Source organism: Gigantopelta aegis, chromosome 3 (genome assembly GCF_016097555.1).
Source record: "Gigantopelta aegis isolate Gae_Host chromosome 3, Gae_host_genome, whole genome shotgun sequence".
Classification (NCBI taxonomy): Eukaryota; Metazoa; Mollusca; class Gastropoda; order Neomphalida; family Peltospiridae; genus Gigantopelta; species Gigantopelta aegis.
Genome location: NC_054701.1, coordinates 8,347,477 through 8,369,292, shown reverse-complemented (window position 1 = coordinate 8,369,292; position 21,816 = coordinate 8,347,477). Strand labels below are relative to the sequence as shown.

The 21,816-nt window shown below is 37.6% G+C and overlaps 1 protein-coding gene across 2 annotated transcripts in view; it reads left to right on the top strand.

Moving 5' to 3' along the window:
• The window catches only part of LOC121367470 (thioredoxin reductase 1, cytoplasmic-like), a 52,918-nt gene that overhangs the window by 16,308 nt on the left and 14,794 nt on the right, over window positions 1-21,816 (top strand). For both annotated transcript variants that reach the window (XM_041491654.1, XM_041491655.1), the window contains exons 3-11: window positions 10,023-10,083; window positions 12,342-12,428; window positions 13,639-13,766; window positions 14,696-14,768; window positions 15,272-15,340; window positions 15,886-15,939; window positions 18,684-18,721; window positions 19,755-19,859; window positions 20,855-20,970. In XM_041491654.1, the coding sequence (XP_041347588.1) occupies window positions 10,023-10,083; window positions 12,342-12,428; window positions 13,639-13,766; window positions 14,696-14,768; window positions 15,272-15,340; window positions 15,886-15,939; window positions 18,684-18,721; window positions 19,755-19,859; window positions 20,855-20,970 (731 nt within the window). The remainder of the gene's footprint in view (window positions 1-10,022; window positions 10,084-12,341; window positions 12,429-13,638; window positions 13,767-14,695; window positions 14,769-15,271; window positions 15,341-15,885; window positions 15,940-18,683; window positions 18,722-19,754; window positions 19,860-20,854; window positions 20,971-21,816) is intronic.

Here is a 21,816-nt window from a genome sequence, read left to right as displayed (position 1 = left end):
ACAACAGCGGAGGTATGCAGCTTGACTTGCATTGTCTCTCAAGTCAAATATAATGTAGTACAAAGAGACAAAAGGTAGAAGATTAAAATGCTACAACAGCGAAGGTATGCAGCTTGACTTGCATTGTCTCTCAAGTCAAATATAATGTAGTACAAAGAGACAAAAGGTTGAAGATTAAAATGCTACAACAGCGAAGGTATGCAGCTTGACTTGCATTGTCTCTCAAGTCAAATATAATGTAGTACAAAGAGACAAAAGGTAGAAGATTAAAATGCTACAACAGCGAAGGTATGCAGCTTGACTTGCATTGTCTCTCAAGTCAAATATAATGTAGTACAAAGAGACAAAAGGTTGAAGATTAAAATGCCATCAACTAGACGAAGGCGATGCAGAACGGCCGTTGCCAGGGCCTTGCATGTGTCTCTCAAGTCAAATCTAATGTAGGGACCGTTACAAACAGGATCAAAACGTGACCTCCCTAGAGATTCGAACGGGTACAACAGGGCAGGACCGTATGCAGCTTGACTTGCATTGTCTCTCAAGTCAAATATAATGTAGTACAAAGAGACAAAAGGTGTGGTTCAGAAGATTAAAATGCTACAACAGCGTGGGTATGCAGCTTGACTTGCATTCGGCGGGGGTAGTGTCATCTCAAGGCAAATCTACACACTGGCACAAACTGACAAAAGGTCCACGTGCAGGGCAACCTGAATGCACAGGGCTACTTGCATTCGTTCCAGTTATGGCCAACGCCAACGCAGTGTTCCAACATGTCTCTCAAGTCAAATATAATGTAGTACAAAGAGACAAAAGGTTGAAGATTAAAATGCTACAACAGCGAAGGTATGCAGCTTGACTTGCATTGTCTCTCAAGTCAAATATAATGTAGTACAAAAGAGACAAAAGGTAGAAGATTAAAATGCTACAACAGCGAAGGTATGCAGCTTGACTTGTATTGTCTCTCAAGTCAAATATAATGTAGTACAAAGAGACAAAAGGTTGAAGATTAAAATGCTACAACAGCGAAGGTATGCAGCTTGACTTGCATTGTCTCTCAAGTCAAATATAATGTAGTACAAAGAGACAAAAGGTAGAAGATTAAAATGCTACAACAGCGAAGGTATGCAGCTTGACTTGCATTGTCTCTCAAGTCAAATATAATGTAGTACAAAGAGACAAAAGGTTGAAGATTAAAATGCTACAACAGCGAAGGTATGCAGCTTGACTTGCATTGTCTCTCAAGTCAAATATAATGTAGTACAAAGAGACAAAAGGTAGAAGATTAAAATGCTACAACAGCGAAGGTATGCAGCTTGACTTGCATTGTCTCTCAAGTCAAATATAATGTAGTACAAAGAGACAAAAGGTTGAAGATTAAAATGCTACAACAGCGAAGGTATGCAGCTTGACTTGCATTGTCTCTCAAGTCAAATATAATGTAGTACAAAGAGACAAAAGGTAGAAGATTAAAATGCTACAACAGCGAAGGTATGCAGCTTGACTTGCATTGTCTCTCAAGTCAAATATAATGTAGTACAAAGAGACAAAAGGTTGAAGATTAAAATGCTACAACAGCGAAGGTATGCAGCTTGACTTGCATTGTCTCTCAAGTCAAATATAATGTAGTACAAAGAGACAAAAGGTTGAAGATTAAAATGCTACAACAGCGAAGGTATGCAGCTTGACTTGCATTGTCTCTCAAGTCAAATATAATGTAGTACAAAGAGACAAACGGTTGAAGATTAAAATGCTACAACAGGGAAGGTATGCAGCTTGACTTGCATTGTCTCTCAAGTCAAATATAATGTAGTACAAAGAGACAAAAGGTTGAAGATTAAAATGCTACAACAGCGAAGGTATGCAGCTTGACTTGTATTGTCTCTCAAGTCAAATATACTCTTCAAAAAAAGAAACGCAAAAGGGTACAAATGGGTTATAACTCCGATTTTATGTTTCCTACCGGTTCATACTTTGTGAATATAAGGTCATTGCATGTCCCAAACACATTCCCACGGTTACATTCGATAAAACGCAGCTACTGTACAATAAAGTTCCAAAATGTGAATATTCGTAAAAACGCAGCCACGTGCAAACCATGTCACCACTGCACGTGCGTTGTCTGCACGTGCAACATGAACACCGACAGTATAAAAGTGCAGGGTGTTCGCTTGCCTGGCCTCTGTATCTGGCCGACAGTTGACAATCCAGGACATGCCACGTCTCAGTGAACCGCAGAGAAACAATGCCATCGGCCGACTAGACGCAGGCGAATCCAGAACGGCCGTTGCCAGGGCCTTCCATGTGTCCCCAAGCACCATCTCCAGACTGTGGGACCGTTACCAGCAACATGGATCAACACGTGACCTCCCTAGATCCGGTCGACCACGGGTCACTACCCCCGGGCAGGACCGCTACATCCGGGTACGCCACCTTCGGGAACGATTGACTACTGCCACCTCCACAGCCGCAGCAATACCAGGTTTGCGCAGGATATCCGACCAGACCGTACGGAACCGCCTACGTGAGGTAGGAATTCGTGCCAGACGTCCAGTTCGAGGTGTCATCTTAACACCACAACACTGTCGACTCCGACTGCAGTGGTGCCAGATTCATCGACAATGGCCTCAACTGCGATGGAGACAGGTGTGGTTCAGTGACGAGTCCCGATTTCTGCTCCGACGTCATGATGGAAGATGTCGCGTGTATAGGCGTCGTGGTCAACGTTATGCGGCAAACTGCGTGCAGGAAGTGGACAGATTCGGCGGGGGTAGTGTCATGGTGTGGGCAGCCATCTCACACACTGGCAGAACTGACCTGGTCCACGTGCAGGGCAACCTGAATGCACAGGGCTACATTGACCAGATCCTCCGGCCACACATCGTTCCAGTTATGGCCAACGCCAACGCAGTGTTCCAACATGACAACGTCAGGCCTCACACAGCACGTCTCACAACGGCTTTCCTACAGAACAACAACATTAATGTCCTTCCTTGGCTATCGATATCACCGGATTTGAACCCAATTGAGCATCTATGGGACGAGTTGGACCGACGCCTCCGACAGCGACAACCACAGCCCCAGACCCTGCCCGAGCTGGCAGCAGCCTTGCAGGCCGAGTGGGCCACCATCCCCCGGGACGTCATCCGTACTCTGGTTGCTTCAATGGGCAGGCGGTGCCAGGCAGTTGTCAACACACGCGGAGGCCACACCCGGTATTGACTCCAGATGACCTTGACCTTGGTGGTGTGTCCTATCACTTACTCACAATGGACTAGAGTGAATTGTGAACAATCCTGCAACATTTGGTAATTATCGGACTCACCATTCAATAATTAAATCAATTCTCCAAATGTTACGACAATGTGGTTTTGCGTTTCTTCTTTTGAAGAGTATATAATGTAGTACAAAGAGACAAAAGGTAGAAGATTAAAATGCTACAACAGCGAAGGTATGCAGCTTGACTTGCATTGTCTCTCAAGTCAAATATAATGTAGTACAAAGAGACAAAAGGTTGAAGATTAAAATGCTACAACAGTGAAGGTATGCAGCTTGACTTGCATTGTCTCTCAAGTCAAATATAATGTAGTACAAAGAGACAAAAGGTAGAAGATTAAAATGCTACAACAGCGAAGGTATGCAGCTTGACTTGCATTGTCTCTCAAGTCAAATATAATGTAGTACAAAGAGACAAAAGGTTGAAGATTAAAATGCTACAACAGCGAAGGTATGCAGCTTGACTTGCATTGTCTCTCAAGTCAAATATAATGTAGTACAAAGAGACAAAAGGTTGAAGATTAAAATGCTACAACAGCGAAGGTATGCAGCTTGACTTGCATTGTCTCTCAAGTCAAATATAATGTAGTACAAAGAGACAAAAGGTTGAAGATTAAAATGCTACAACAGCGAAGGTATGCAGCTTGACTTGCATTGTCTCTCAAGTCAAATATAATGTAGTACAAAGAGACAAAAGGTAGAAGATTAAAATGCTACAACAGCGAAGGTATGCAGCTTGACTTGCATTGTCTCTCAAGTCAAATATAATGTAGTACAAAGAGACAAAAGGTTGAAGATTAAAATGCTACAACAGCGGAGGTATGCAGCTTGACTTGCATTGTCTCTCAAGTCAAATATAATGTAGTACAAAGAGACAAAAGGTAGAAGATTAAAATGCTACAACAGCGAAGGTATGCAGCTTGACTTGCATTGTCTCTCAAGTCAAATATAATGTAGTACAAAGAGACAAAAGGTTGAAGATTAAAATGCTACAACAGCGAAGGTATGCAGCTTGACTTGCATTGTCTCTCAAGTCAAATATAATGTAGTACAAAAGAGACAAAAGGTAGAAGATTAAAATGCTACAACAGCGAAGGTATGCAGCTTGACTTGTATTGTCTCTCAAGTCAAATATAATGTAGTACAAAGAGACAAAAGGTTGAAGATTAAAATGCTACAACAGCGAAGGTATGCAGCTTGACTTGCATTGTCTCTCAAGTCAAATATAATGTAGTACAAAGAGACAAAAGGTAGAAGATTAAAATGCTACAACAGCGAAGGTATGCAGCTTGACTTGCATTGTCTCTCAAGTCAAATTTAATGTAGTACAAAGAGACAAAAGGTTGAAGATTAAATTGCTACAACTGAAGGTATGCAGCTTGACTTGCATTGTCTCTCAAGTCAAATATAATGTAGTACAAAGAGACAAAAGGTAGAAGATTAAAATGCTACAACAGCGAAGGTATGCAGCTTGACTTGCATTGTCTCTCAAGTCAAATATAATGTAGTACAAAGAGACAAAAGGTAGAACTGCGAGTGCTTTAGTAAACTAGTCTGGAAGTGGCAGTCTTCTTTGTGGCAATACAAGAGGGATGAAATAAACTTTGTGGTGATCAATACAAGAGGTCTGAAATCTCCAGTAAAGGATTTCCTCATGAGTGGCTGTCTTCCTAAAGACAAGGCACTAGATAGAGATTCATAGAATCCACCACTGCTTTGTCAAATGCCCATTCAACTCAGCATTGTGCAAAGATACAACCCTGAACATTTTTTACCAAAAATTTTTGTTGAGATGGTATGGGTTTAAAACGTAATAAATTAATATATTTTTATATGAATTTTATCTTTATTCATTATGAATAATGAAGTTACATGCCAATTCAGTGGTTCCCTTTTGACAAAAACTGACAATAATCCTCAAAATGAATATTTTCTGCTTTAGTAAAATTAAATAATGTGTGCGAGCAAGCTTGAGTGCATGTAATTTGGATATTGTAAATGCTACAGTAATAGCTACTAATAAAGTAAATAAAGAAAGAAAAATAAATCTGTGAAAAAAACAAACCCAAAACAAACATTTTACCAAAATATATGATGTACTTTGTTTTCATATTACAAAGCAAAAATTACTATTATAGTACAACAAATATAGCGACCGGGTGACTGCTAATTTTCAACTCTGAAACTCTTTCTTATCTTTTTTTTATTATATGCATAAATAATTAATAACCCAGCAAAGTTAGTTCTCATGTTGTTTCCATTTTGGAAACAGTGTCAAACCGTGCAGTAACAATTTGTAAATAGTTAATGTTAATCTATTATCTCATTGTGAAGTCTACAACGAAGTCTATTAACCCATTGTTAGTTTCTGGTCTGTAATTGTCCCAGTTTGACAGACCACCACACTACTCTGTGATTAACTAGAACCCCCCCCCCCAAGTGTTGAACTTGTTGTTCATATTTATATCAAAGTAAGGTTCAAGCATGCTGTCCTGGGCACACACCTCATTTACCTGGGGATGTCTGTCCAGGACAATGGGTTAATGGTTAGTTTGTGGTTAGTGAGAGAAGTTGGTGTAGTGGCCTTTAGTGGTGTAACGATATTCTCAAATATTCAGTGAGCAGATATGCCGGTTTGTCACACAATCCTAGATACATCTAGGCACATACATGTGCAATGTATGCTAGGAAATTTGTAGGATGTGCCCAAGACAGACGTACTTGAACCATTAGTTAAATGGCTGTTTGATTGAAAAAAAGTTTGTTTTGTATAATGACACCACTAGAGCACATTGATTAATTAATCATCGGCTATTGGATGTCAGTCATTTGGTAATTTTGACATATAGTCTTAGAGAAAACCTGCTTCCTTTTCCCATTGGTAGCAAGGGATCTTCATATGCAACATACCACAGACAGGATAGCACATACCATGGCCTTTGATTGATTGGCTAGCATACTGTGGTCAGTAGTAATTGTGGCTTTCTCATCTTATTGAGACCTAGCAGTAAAATAAATTGAGTTGAATGATTAATTTCTCTTATAACTTAGATATTTGTGGAGCCATTTAAAATATTAACATATTGATATTGTATAACAATTCATATGCTAAGTGAAGCTAAAAGTTACGCTTCTTAAACTAGACTCAAGGGAGTGATAGTTCCCTTTAAACGGTAAGGTCTGCTTATTCTGTAGACACCTGCAAAAAAATTATGTGCTGGGGTGTCCTTCATAACACCTTTTTTTTCCCCAGTCTAATCCATATTCCAGTATTTGCAGTGAGTACCTGAAAACACCACTATAAGTAGCTACAATGTATTTGTCCTGATTGAAACATTTGCTGAACCTTAATTGTTTTTTATTGCAATACAAATTACAATACATGTATAGGTTAATTTGCAGTGTGTATAATGTTTTTATTGCTCAGAGTTTCCTGCTGCAACCGGTTATGAAAGCAATGAGGGTATTGATCTTTTCGTTCTATTGTCAGAGGTTTAATTAAAGAGTAGTACCGTACTTTTGAGCTGTTTAAAATATAAATAAAATGAGGCTACGGTGGACTCGAAGGAGTTGGAGTTGAGGTATTGACCAGTTTGTAGCCATATACAAACAACACAAAAAACATTTATCTGTGTGTGTAGAGATACCAGTGTCATATTAGGCATTGTATTTTATTTATTGACATATACACATAAATACACACACACTGTAACACACACATACCACTGATCAGTGTTTGCAGTTGTCTAGTCGTCCATGACAATCTAACAATAATATTCAGGCAATTTAATTTTATGATATGAGTTGTCCATCGGACAATTACTTGTAAATAAATGTGCAGCAAACCCTTATCCAATGGTGACATCCAACCAAAATCCCTAAAATATACCACTGCATGCATACGGGTATCAGGGGTTTAGGTTTGGCTCCAAAAATTATTAATAATTTGGCATACTTAGCCAGAAAATATCAGGCTTTCGAGCGTGCAAAAGGTAAAATTATGTACCCTAAAATCTGGGACATTAATGAATAGCGCTTATTTATCGATGTATGAGCATTCTTTTAGGATTATATCAAATATACTTTTCTAACCTAATTTGAGGGTGCTGAATCCAACAAAAAATGTTGGCCATCTGAGAAATTTAGTTTAGGGGTCAACATGACAAAAAAATAGCAGTATTCGAAATTATGATTGTGTTGAAAATACATTGTATTTAAGTATATAATAGAGTGTCATAGACCATGTTTTTATTTTTGTGCGATCATTTCTTTAGGATGGTATCCCAGCATACTTTTATAAAGAAATTTAAATATGCTGAATCCAAAAACGTGTTGAAAACAATGCTTATACATGTACCGGGTATAGCCAAAATAACAAAAACAAAAACATGCTTTTGTATTTCGACACAATAATAATTTTGTAGACACACAATGTAATTTTTCACATGGACAACATATTTATTTGTACTATATTAGAATAGAAAAAGAAAACATCTATATTGTCAAACAATGTAGATACAAATATATATAATGTTTACAGGCATCTAAATAAGAGGTGACAGTCTAAACAAAATTTTGGGAGAATGATGTAAAGATGTCGACGAGGAATTTGTATATTATATATATATATATATATATATATATATATATATATATATATAAAATGTATTTTAAACAGTTAAAAAAATATATGTATGCCTAAGTCTGTATGTTAACATTAGTTTTTAAATAATTTCTGTACCTACCATGTACAAGCACAGATCTGAAATGTTAGCAGGGATCAATTAGTTAATATAACTTTGGATTTGTAGGTTATCAAAAATATTGACGCCCTGAAGCTAAAATCAGGGGATTGATATTTTATATCTTTATTTCACATATAGGCCTGGATGGGCCAGGATCTGCATCCCCCCCCCTCTCCCCCCCCCCAATCCACATTTAAAGACCATCTAAATATGGCAATCTAGAACGTAGGCCTAGCTCATAATTCTCCATTTTATTAGAAACTGTTTTAATACAATTATATGTACATATTTTGTGTAACAATCACGCACACACACACGCACACACACATGCACACACACACGCACACGCACACACACATGCACACACACACGCACGCACACACATGCACACACACAACCACCACATCACATGTAATAACTGATCCATCGAGTTTGCGTTTATGTTTCGAGGCCTGGTTTATATCCAATTGTCTTAAACTAGATCAACAAAATTATAAATCATGCCAGACCTAGCAATGAAAAAGATTTGCCTTCAACATAATTGGCATTCAATTGGTCTATTATTATTATTATTCCTAAAGATATATGGCTATTTTCAACCTCCCACCCCTAAAATCAGTATCTTAGACATTATCGTTCAGAGATTTACCATATGAATGTATCCAGACAGTTGGAAATATAATCATACAGTCATTACTGTACTCTTGTTAATTAATGCACTTTACCTCAAATTTAAGATTTAATATGAACTATGAAAATATTATATCAAACTTATACCTATGATAGGAGGTTCACACATCGCTATTAACTAAAGTTATCTAACATCACAGGACAGGTTCCTGTATATATGACATATGGATAGACTGATATATTTGACCATGTAGCTGCTGATCAGGTGTTGGCAAGAAAACAACAGACAAAAGAAATGAGAGCTCATAAGCTACAATCTCAAGTACTCCAACATTTAATCATTTTGCAATTAATGATTTTTATGGAAAAGAAATACTGACTGAAATAAATATTCGTATGACAATGATGTATGTTCTTGTTACTTTAATATTAACCAGAATGCCGATTTTACATTTTGATGAATGGTTTCAGTGTTTACAAGGGCAGTGATTGATGATCACTAGGATCAGTATCTCTACTCGTATTGGTACATGTTGCCATGGTCTTACAGATACATCTGTATGATCACATGAACTAGTAGATGATGCACTGTCTGTCATCTCCAAATTAGGTTTAAAATCTATGTTGGACCAAATCCTAAAAAGAATGCCTGTTCATGTCACATTTCTGGGAAATGGGACCTGACTATGAATACATTTTTACTATTTTTAGAATAATCATAAAAAAAAGAACTGCTGTTTAACACTTAAGTACATGAAATGCAGTGTGAAAAGTTTTCAAATCAATAACCACCTTATAGGGGCACTTATGTTTTTACTACCTACCCTCAAATTATTTTCTGGCAGAAATTCATATTTCAATTTGCCAAAGAGCAAATGTAGTTGTAGATCTACAAAGGGTACATGCAGTTTTCTAATTAGCCGTTTGGCAAAGCCTAATAATGAAATATACTCTCCAGAGTTAGCTTTAATGTGCATTTGGCAATTGGTGTGTCATACATGTGCATGCATGTAAATCCTGTGGTGTGTGTGTGTGTATGCATGTGTGCCTGTAAGTGTCTGTGTGTGTGTGTGTGTGTGTGTGTGTGGAAGGAAGGAAGGAAGTAAGTTTGTATGCATGAATAAAAGAATGAGTGAATCCATGGATGAAGTAACATTTAATGACACCTCAGCATAACAAAAATATCAGCAAAATGCTGAATTTATGCCAAATAATTATAAAAAAAATGATTGTAAGAAAAAGTGAGCTACAAGAAGAGGACTAAATGATTTAAAATGTACATCATGAGTTGACGTGCATGGGTGGTACAAGTAAGTATAAAAAGAAAATCTATATATTAATAATGACTGGACTTTTTAAAATTATATTTTTCAGGTAAAGGATCTCTTCAAGAGTCTAAATGTTGAATATACTGCTTTGGAAATAGACACATTAAGTAAGTTTAGTGACGGAGTAGTTTTACACTAGATACGGAAATCCCAAAATGGGAAAAGTTTAAACAGTTATCACTTTTGTCACTATTTGCAAATTGTGAAGAAAGCGATAAATGAGTACAGCAAATTGTGAAGAAAGCAATAAATGAGTACAGCAAATTGTGAAGAAAAGCGATAAATGAGTACAGCAAATTGTGAAGAAAGCGATAAATGAGTAGAGCAAATTGTGAAGAAAAGCGATAAATGAGTAGAACAAATTGTGAAGAAAGCGATAAACGAGTAGAGCAAATTGTGAAGAAAAGTGATAAACGAGTAGAGCAAATTGTGAAGAAAGCAATAAACGAGTACAGCAAATTGTGAAGAAAGCGATAAACGAGTACAGCAAATTGTGAAGAAAGCGATAAACGAGTACAGCAAATTGTGAAGAAAGCGATAAATGACTTCTTTGTTTTTACTGAGGGGCGGGACAGCGTTTGCCCGATGCGCAGTCGGTGTGGGATTGATCCTCGTCGGTGGGCCCATTGGGCTATTTCTTGTTCCAGCCAGTTCACCATGACTGGTATATCAAAGGCCGTGGTATGTACTACCCTGTCTGGGATGGTGCATATAAAAGATCCCTTGCTGCTAATCGGAAAGAGTAAGCCCATGAAGTGGTGACAGCGGGTTTCCTCTCAATATCTGTGTTGAGTGTGTCGTTAATTAAAACATGTCTTTCTTTGTTTTATTGGTGCATCGGTTTTGTACATATAGAGGCATCAGATAAACCAGAAAGGTTATTAGTCCCCTTCGGGTCCAACTGGAGGGGACTATGGGTTTCGTGTCTATCTGTGCCACATAGTTTTCTGGATGGGGTTTTTCAGAAGGCTTCAGATATTAAGCTTAAATTTTGTGTATAGCTTTGTCAAGTACTGTTGCAAATCAAGTGTAACTTTCATAACAATTTACCCATTTTTATGGCTCTTGAACTTGGGAGATATGAAAATTTGTTTTCTGGACTTGTTTTGCAATGCCTGAAGATACTGAGGTGAAATTTTGTATATAGCTTTATCATGTACTGTTACTGATCAAGTTTAACTTTCATGGTGATTTAGTCACTTTTTACAGAGTTATGGCCCTTGAACTTGGGAGATATGAAAATTAGTTTTCTGGACTTTTGTTTTGCAATGCCTGAAGATATCGAGGTGAAATTTTGTATATAGCTTTATCATGTACTGTTACTGATCACTTTTCATAGAGGTATGGCCCTTGAATTTAGGAGATTTAGAAAAATTGTTAGGTTTGGTAAGGGACATGTATTGCTTTAGCAGTACTCTCTGAATGCTTGTTTACTTTAATGTTATCTGGGGCCTTATTCACAAAGGGCTCTTAGGCTCTGCTAGACAACAAAGCATCCTCTTTGCAAGTCTTTTTGCATTGCACTGCGATATCGCAATGTTGCAAGAGTTTAGTGAATTAGGCCCCTGGCCTTTACCCAGTAAAAGGAAGAGATACAGCCTGTATTACTTTCTGATGGAATGAATGAATGAATGTTTAACGACACCCCAGCACGAAAAATACATCGGCTATTGGGTGTCAAACTATGGTAAATGCAAATAAATAAAGTGATGATCAACATCAATATTAAAATTCAAGGTTTAAACAAAAACAGTGTAAAGAACTGTGCAAAAAGGCAAATACAAATATCACAGAATTTTACGGACACCGAATTTTACTCTAAACTTCAATTTGTGCTGTATTGGCCATTCTCAAAGAGAATGTTACACCCCTGCACCACGGTGAGGTTACAGCACACGCAGGGGTACTTTCTGATGGTGGCAAAGCAATCAAGTTTTGTGTTCAGCTTTATTTCTCACATCTATTGCCTATTGAAACTTGGTTCATAGTAATATCATGATTTTTTATTTTTAGTCGACGTCTACTTTGGCACGGAATTGCCCAGTTACATCTTTGAATGTTCACTCAATGCATGTTTTAAAAAATTGAAATTTATTAATTAAAAAATTAACTGAATTTTTTAAATTAATTTTTTAAAAGTTTAATTTGAACATGCATTGTGATGGATGTCTATGGATGCATCTGTCGCTGACATGAAATGAGTGTTGAGTGAGAGACTAAATTCTGCAGAATAATTATATTTACATGTAGGTACTTTCCTCATGTTTTAAAATCATATTAAAATTGACTTGAAATTGTAGGAAGAATAATGCCATGAAACTTCGACAAGTTTTAATAATTTATCTCATTGTACTTTGTCTTTCAGAAAATGTGAGCCAGTATGGAAAAGTTCTCCAAGAAATGACGGGAAGACAAACGGTGCCAAACATTTTTATTGGTGGAAAATATATAGGTATGTCAAGTTGACCATAAATGTAGTACGTGATACAGTTTGTGCAAGTTAAATCCAGCATTTGGGTACTTTTGTAGCATAGCATGTTTCATTTAATCTCTGAAATATTGTTACATGGAAAAGAATATTACATCTTTTCAGAACTTAACAAATCAAATTATATTATATTTCTGTTCTCCTCTAAACACACTAACACACACACCACACCTTACCACATGCTCCTTATTTCTGTCCACAAACATGTAGTTAGTGACACATTGTATATCAAGACCCACTGTAGATCAATATCATCTTCAATATTTGTTGTAGATCACTTCTGAGACTCGTGAATGGCCATGACTCAAGCGTCCTGACTAATCATAAACAAATGCCATCATTTATTATTTTGTCGATTATGGTATGGTGTTGTACATATGTCTGTGTGTAAACGTTCAGTTTGCAGAGAATATCTTTCTCATTCATACACGATCAGCAAATCTTGCAAGCAAGTACAACTTGGAATAGAGGTATGATGCGTACACCATAATAACATCATTTATTATTTTGTCGATTATGGTATGGTGTTGTACATATGTCTGTGTGTAAACGTTCAGTTTGCAGAGAATATCTTTCTCATTCATACACGATCAGCAAATCTTGCAAGCAAGTACAACTTGGAATAGAGGTATGATGCGTACACCATAATAACATCATTTATTATTTTGTCGATTATGGTATGGTGTTGTACATATGTCTGTGTGTAAACGTTCAGTTTGCAGAGAATATCTTTCTCATTCATACACGATCAGCAAATCTTGCAAGCAAGTACAACTTGGAATAGAGGTATGATGCGTACACCATAATAACATCATTTATTATTTTGTCGATTATGGTATGGTGTTGTACATATGTCTGTGTGTAAACGTTCAGTTTGCAGAGAATATCTTTCTCATTCATACACAATCAGCAAATCTTGCAAGCAAGTACAACTTGGAATAGAGGTATGATGCGTACACCATAATAACACTGTGACCTACTTTTCACGCATTACTGTACATTAAAGGAAATCTTCGTCCAGGCTATATCTTCCTTATCAATTCATATAGGATCATCAACCCTTGCATGTAGTTACAGCTTGGGATGGCAGTGTGTTGCATACCATAACTAGGTCAGTATGACCTATTTGTGACAGGCGTATTTTGTAGCTCACTGGTACTCTTCGTTTTTGTAGGTGGTTGTGATGAAATTCTGAAGCTTCATGCGGAGAACAAGTTGTTACCGCTGATCCAGCAGAGTGGCGACTATGATTACGATCTGATCGTGATTGGTGGTGGCTCAGGGGGATTAGCGGCAGCCAAGGTGAGCTAAACCTGCATGTTAATGCTTATGGATTATTTCACGGCTCGAACTTGAACGACAGCAATTGTGGCCCTGCCTGTGGCAGTTGTGACATTTGCAGCAAATAAACATGACTAAAAGGATATTTTGCTGAATGTAGACATATTTCAAATGTGCAAATGTTAAATATTGGCAGATAATGTACACAAAGTATATACATCTTGCCATTATTGAGCTGCTTTACCGAAAACACAAAAGTGCCATTGGTTATGCGCTCTACCTATCGTGCATTGCTCTTGCATATCTTTATTTTGCGTAACCTATTTTTTGTTTGCAAAAGATTTTGAGCACCATTTGCATAGATATAACGGGTTACGCAAAACGGAAATTGGTTACGTGAATTTATTTCTGTGTAACCGATAAATTGGTCATACAGATTTCCAGTTCTCAGATGCCTGTATTTATGTGAAACGTAAACTTGGTGTATTGTTTGAAGAAAGTTATATCCAAAATTGTTAAAACTTTAAAATGTACATGTGGTGATTAAAACCTTTATTACATATCAGTCTGTGAAATATCTTAAAATATCAGTGAAATAAAAGTGTTATCAGTCACTCAGTGACGATAACACATTTTAGAGTGTAAATTTCACTATTTCACTCTAAAATGTGTTATCGTCACTGTAGAAAGTGTTATCTTCACTGTAAAAAAACCTTGAACTATTTTGCTGCCGGCATTTTAAAAATAAAGGTAAATTGTCAAAAGTTATATAATAAATAGAAAATTTCATGTTTTTTGTCAATTATGATTTATATTTCATCTCGTGAAGTTTGCAATCATATCACACTCGTTGTACAAGCGTGACTCATGAGATATGACTGCAAACTTCACTCAATGAGATATAAATCATATTTGACAAAACACATGAAATATCCTCTATTTCCTTGCAGGAAGCTGCTGGACTAGGGAAGAAAGTTGCTTTGTTAGATTTCGTACAACCCAGTCCCAAAGGAACATCATGGGGTGAGTTTTCTTGCAGTGCCGTTAATCTGTTGGGAAATATCATTTGTGGGAGATTTAAAAAAACATTTATTCACTCTACATTTTAGTGTTACTGGAAAACGGATCCTGACAAAAAAACTGCTACTTTTCAAGACTCTGGCATATATTAAGGTGTTTAGTTCACAGTCATTTATATATCTGATTCTAAGTGGAGTTTCTACATTTTGTACAGTGCACACTTTTCAGTATAACTTTAATCAGATTGTAGATGCGCATAAATACAATTTTAATCACTGTAATCATAATTTGTGAATTATAGCTCATCTTTATAGCTCATGTAAGATACAATTGTTATGACACTTTTTATTATGTCTTGGTAATATGAATAATGTAAAATACATAAACCTATAACATTTTCTACTGTGTTAATAATGTATTACAATAACCGATAATGAGAAAACTAATAGACAAACGTATAGACTGGTACTGTATTTAATAGTAATTGCAATTAATCCTGGTTGCAGGTTTGGGAGGAACATGTGTGAATGTTGGGTGCATTCCAAAAAAGCTTATGCATCGAGCAGCTCTACTGGGTAAGACTGTTTTCATTAGAAAGACTTTTAAAAAACATCTTAGTGATTTCTTCTCCCTTTTTAATGCAACGGAATTGAATGTATAATCAGGTGAAAACACATTATTGCTATTTTCAGTTAGTCTTAACATTAAAATCTTCTAACTGTACCATGCGGTTAACTGTAAATGTTTCCTTGGTAACCATGAATTTAGCAACTTAAAACTTAAGAGAAAATATCTTAGTTTATTAAATAGATGTGATATATTGAGATACCTTTTTAAAAAAAAAGTGGTTTCAGTAGATTTAACATTGTCTTTGTTTTCATATGGCGGAACTTTCACAACTTTTAGTTTTGAAAATTTATGACTTCCTGACCTGATAATATTGTCGCACAACTAACATTTTCAGTTGTTACAGATCATCACCACAATCGTTTAGCTTTAACATTGGACCGACAAATTCTTGAATAGGATTCACAGGTTTTAACATAGTGTGTTATAGTAAGCAATACTGTAATTTTCTAAAGAACATTTTAATGCATCTTGTTTTGTTTACTAATTTCAGGCGAAGAGTTTCATGACTCAAACTCCTTTGGTTGGGATACTAACGCAGATGGAAGTAAGATGTTTTACTAGTATAAAAGTGTAACTGTTATTATTGAGATTTCACCCGTCTCTTAAGTTAAAATTACCACATAAACTTACAAGTAATATGCATGGTTATTGAACACTCTTGATGTTGGAACTGACAGCCGATAGTCCCAAGTGCAACACACACACACACACAAACCCAAGTGTCATTCCATGACATGATAAGAGAGTTTGGCTTAATGAGATTTGGGGTTTAAAAAGATTGCGGTTATACATAATGATTGCACATTTTTGTCAGTGGGGAAGACAACCTAAGTGTGGTACAGCTGTTAAAGAAGGAGGAGTTTGGTTTGTTTAACGAAACCACTAGAGCTCATTGATTTATTAATCATTGGCTATTAGATGCCAAACATTTGGTAATTTTGACATATATATCAGAGGAACCCCACAATATTTTTTCTAATGCAGCTAGGGATCTTTTATATGCACCATCCCACAGACAGGATAGCACATACCACGGCCTTTGATATACCAGTTATGGTGCACTGGCTCAACTGGTGAATGCTCACCTGAAAAGCAAGAGAGCACAGTATCTGCTGTACTAGTCCCATGGGTATTCCCAGTCCAACTAGCATTCCAAAGGCTGTGCTATGTTATATATATTGTCCTAGTGCATTTAAAAGATCCTATTCCTCTATTCAAGAGGAGTAGGTGCTTGCATTGAGTTGTGTGTCCAGGATAGTGTGCTTGATCCGTAATTGGATACAAAGAAGAAACTTAAGTTGAAGTGAAGTAAAACTCTACATGTTTTCATTGTAACAAACAATAAAAAGTTTGTTAATATTTGTTTTGTTTAACGACACCACTGGAGCACATCGATTAATTATTATTGTCTATGTAATTCTGACTCATAATCGTCAGAGGAAACCTGCTAAATTTTTTTCAGTGCAGCTAGGAATCTTTTATATGCACTTTCCCAGAGACAGGAAAGCACATACCACGTACTTTGTCCAGTTGTGGTGCACTGGTTGGAAAGACAAAAAACCAGTCAGCTGAATGGATCCACCGAGGTGGTTCGATCCTGCGACGCAACCACCTCAGGCGAGCACTCAACCGACTGAGCTAAATCCCGCCCCTAGTACAAACAATAAAGATGAAAAATCCAACTTTAAAATGGTATTGGATTTTCTTCTGCGTTCAAGCTATATGGTTGATTATGCTTCTTTTGACTTTCCTATTTATATACTCTTCAAAAGAAGAAATGCAAAACCACATTGTCGTAACATTTGGAGAATTGATTTAATTATTGAATGGTGAGTCCGATAATTACCAAAAGTTGCAGGATTGTTCACAATTCACTCTAGTCCATTGTGAGTAAGTGATAGGACACACCACCAAGGTCAAGGTCATCTTGAGTCAATACCGGGTGTGGCCTCCGCGTGTGTTGACAACTGCCTGGCACCGCCTGCCCATTGAAGCAACCAGAGTACGGATGACGTCCCGGGGGATGGTGGCCCACTCGGCCTGCAAGGCTGCTGCCAGCTCGGGCAGGGTCTGGGGCTGTGGTTGTCGCTGTCGGAGGCGTCGGTCCAACTCGTCCCATAGATGCTCAATTGGGTTCAAATCCGGTGATATCGATGGCCAAGGAAGGATTTTAATGTTGTTGTTCTGTAGGAAAGCCGTTGTGAGACGTGCTGTGTGAGGCCTGGCGTTGTCATGTTGGAACACTGCGTTGGCATTGGCCATAACTGGAACGATGTGTGGCCGGAGGATCTTGTCAATGTAGCCCTGTGCATTCAGGTTGCCCTGCACGAGGTCAGTTCTGCCAGTGTGTGAGATGGCTGCCCACACCATGACACTACCCCCGCCGAATCTGTCCACTTCCTGCACGCAGTTTGCCGCATAACGTTCACCACGACGCCTATACACGCGACATCTTCCATCATGACGTCGGAGCAGAAATCGGGACTCGTCACTGAACCACACCTGTCTCCATCGCAGTTGAGGCCATTGTCGATGAATCTGGCACCACTGCAGTCGGAGTCGACGGTGTTGTGGTGTTAAGATGACACCTCGAACTGGACGTCTGGCACGAATTCCTACCTCACGTAGGCGGTTCCGTACGGTCTGGTCGGATATCCTGCGCAAACCTGGTATTGCTGCGGCTGTGGAGGTGGCAGTAGTCAATCGTTCCCGAAGGTGGCGTACCCGGATGTAGCGGTCCTGCCCGGGGGTAGTGACCCGTGGTCGACCGGATCTAGGGAGGTCACGTGTTGATCCATGTTTGCTGGTAATGGTCCCACAGTCTGGAGATGGTGCTTGGGGACACATGGAATGCCCTGGCAACGGCTGTTCTGGATTCGCCTGCGTCTAGTCGGCCGATGGCATTGTTTCTCTGCCGTTCACTGAGACGTGGCATGTCCTGGATTGTCAACTGTCGGCCAGATACAGAGGCCAGGCAAGCGAACACCCTGCAATACTGTCGGTGTTCATGTTGCACGTGCAGACAACGCACGTGCAGTGGTGACATGGTTTGCACATGGCTGCGTTTTTACGAATATTCACATTTTGGAACTTTATTGTACAGTAGCTGCGTTTTATCGAATGTAACCGTGGGAATGTGTTTGGGACATGCAATGACCTTATATTCACAAAGCATGAACCGGTAGGAAACATAAAATCGGAGTTATAACCCATTTGTACCCTTTTGCGTTTCTTTTTTTGAAGAGTATATATAGATTATTGTCAAACATTTATTTTGTTTGTTTTCAGTAAAACACAAATGGAATGAGATGGTGCAAGGCATCCAGGTAAATTATTACCTTAATAAGTTTCGAGTTGTTTTATTATCATATCATATAGATATCACCCAATTATTTTGCTTGTACTGCTTGCCATAAAGGTGTTTTTTTAGTGGAGTTGCTTGTTTGAAATGTGAGTAAATGTATCCTATGTCACTAGCCATGGAATCAGTGATTTAAAAAATTTACTAGCCATAATTAAAAATTCACTAGCCCTACTCTAAGTTAACATCATTTTACTAATAGTAATAATGAGATATGTCACGTAAAGAGGGAGTTAGAGCTTAAAAACACTAACACTTGGTGGTGGGGGGGGGGGGGGGGGGGGGGGCAGGTGGGGGGGGGCGGGGGGGGGGGGGAGGGGGGGGGGGGGGGGGGGGGGGGGGGGGGGGGGGGGGGGGGGGGGGGGGGGGGGGGTGGGTTGGGGGGGGGGCATATATATATATATTTATAAAATAGACTTAACTGCAGCATTTGCCCCCAAAAAGTTACTAGCCATCGGGCATGGCAATAGTAGTTATTTACTAGCCCAGCATTGAATATCACTAGCCATGGGAGTGGGACTACCATAATCTAGAAGCCCTGCTGGTACAACACAGCATACTGCCAAGGGAAGTAATCAAAAACAGGTTTCTAAGTGGGACAAATTTCTTGAAATAAAGTTTTATAAGTAGACATTGTCCAGAGCCTGAGGAAATATCTCGTTCCAGTCTGGGACCCAGTTCCTACTTCGTAATTGTGGTCGTTTTCAACCTAATTTGCTTTATTCTAAAACAGGAAATTTCAAAGAGTTTATATTTGCATACATTCTCTACAGGAAATGCATTTATCTCATACCACCATTGTCATTTTACATCTAGGAAATATCTCATTCCACTAAGGGATACACTATCCCAATTCAGAATTGTGTTTATTTTGAACCCAATTTATGATAATTCTGGCAAATTTTGCTTTTAAAAAATGAATTTTTAGTCCAATTGACTAATTATAACAAGCTATTATGTCAAGTGTGTATATCATTATTCATATTTTTATCATTCAGGACCACATCGGATCTCTGAACTGGAACTACAGAGTCCAACTCCGAGATAAAGATGTCAACTATGTGAACGCATACGGAGAGTTCATTGGTCCTCACAAGATAAAGGTAACATCAACCTGCGTATTTCAGTGTTGATATCGAACCCACTTATTTCAGTATTAACATCCAACCTGCATATTTCAATGTTGACATCCAATCTGCGTATTTCAGTGTTGGCATTCAAGCTGCGTATTTCAGTGTTGACATGCAAGCCACATATTTCAATGTTGACATCCAGCCTACATATTTCAGTATTGACATTCAAGCTGCATATTTCAGTGTTGACATCCAACCTGCGTATTTCAGTGTTAACATCCAACCTGCGTATTTCAGTGTTGACATCCAACCTGCATATTTCAGTATTAACATTTAACCTGCATATTTCAGTGTTAACATCCAACCTGCGTATTTCAGTGTTGACATCCAACCTGCATATTTCATTATTAACATCCAACACGCATATTTCAGTGTTGACATCCAACCTACATATTTCTGTTGACATCCAAGCCATGTATTTCAGTGTTGACATCCAACCCAATATTTCAGTATTGACATCCAACCCTCATATTTCAGTGTTGGTATCCAACCCACATATTTCAGTATTGACAGACACGAATGTAAAATTACTCTTCCTGGATTTAAAGAGAATGTGTTTGTATAAAGAGACGTATCTGACTTTGTAGTCGTTATAGTCATTATAACCTGTAATGATTGAATTTATTTATTATCTTTTTCTTGCTTATAATGCACAGTGAAGCCCCTCAAAACGACCTTCTGTAAACTGGAATTTCTGCAAAATTGGACATTTTTCACTGTTCCATTTTCAATATCAGTACAGAACATAACCTCTCTAAACCAGATACCCCTTAAACTGGACTTTTTCTTTAGTATGGATGTCTGGTTCAGAGGGTATCAGTAGTGTTGTTTTTATTATTGTTACCTTTGTTGTAGTTAAACTGCATTTACAATAATTTCATAGATAGGAAATAAAATCAAATTCAAGATTCTGTAAAGTTTAGTCAATAAATGTTATTATTTCTGTGTATTTAATCTGTTTCTAGGCAACCAACAAGAGAGGAAAGGTTCAGGAAATGACAGCTCAACATTTTATCGTAGCAACAGGTGAACGACCACGATACCCAGATATAGAAGGTGTGAAGGAATTTGCAATTACCAGGTAACTAGGTTTTCATCTATCCTTTACAAACTCAAAAGGTAAAATGTTAATAAAAAGAAAATCTGTTTTATTATTATAATGGAAGATTTATTATTTGTCACTAGATGGACCGTATTTAGTTCAATTTTGGAGTAGATTTCATGCTGTTGCAAAATGCAGTTATAGCTCAGTGGTATATAATTTATGTAAAATTAATATATTTATTCCATTTTTAATATGTAAATTTCTTTTGATATTTTGTAAAAGATTATCAAAATGACATAAATTATCGGAACCGTTTTTCTGGTCCTAGTCTGTACCCTATGACTAATATATGAAAGGCTGCGTTGTCTTGTCTTGTCTATGAGCAAGTGATTGTTAATTGCTAATGGGAAAATGTAGTGGGTTTCCTCTCAATACATATCATACTGACCAAATGTTTGATATCAAATAGCTGATGGTTAATATAATCTCTAGTGGTGTCGTTGAACAAAACAAACTTTAAAAAAAAAAATTCTGAACTTTTTTTCCTTACTGAAATATAAATGTAGTTTAAGATTTCTGGGCATATCCAGAAATACAACAGTGTAAATATAATTTACTATTTAAAACAATGAAATGTTATGTGGTGTCAGGACATTATAATGTGCAGCAAACAGCAATCAAGAAACGATGTTATGTTATATTTGGGAGGTTATAATGTACAGCAATCATAGCAATCAAGAAACGATGTTATGTTCTATTTGGGAGGTTATAATGTGCAGCAAACATACCAATCAAGAAACGTTATCTCGCCTTCATGTAAAATTCTTTAATCTCATTGGTTGTTTGCCGTTGGACAAATCCCTTATACCCCTGTGGGCGGAG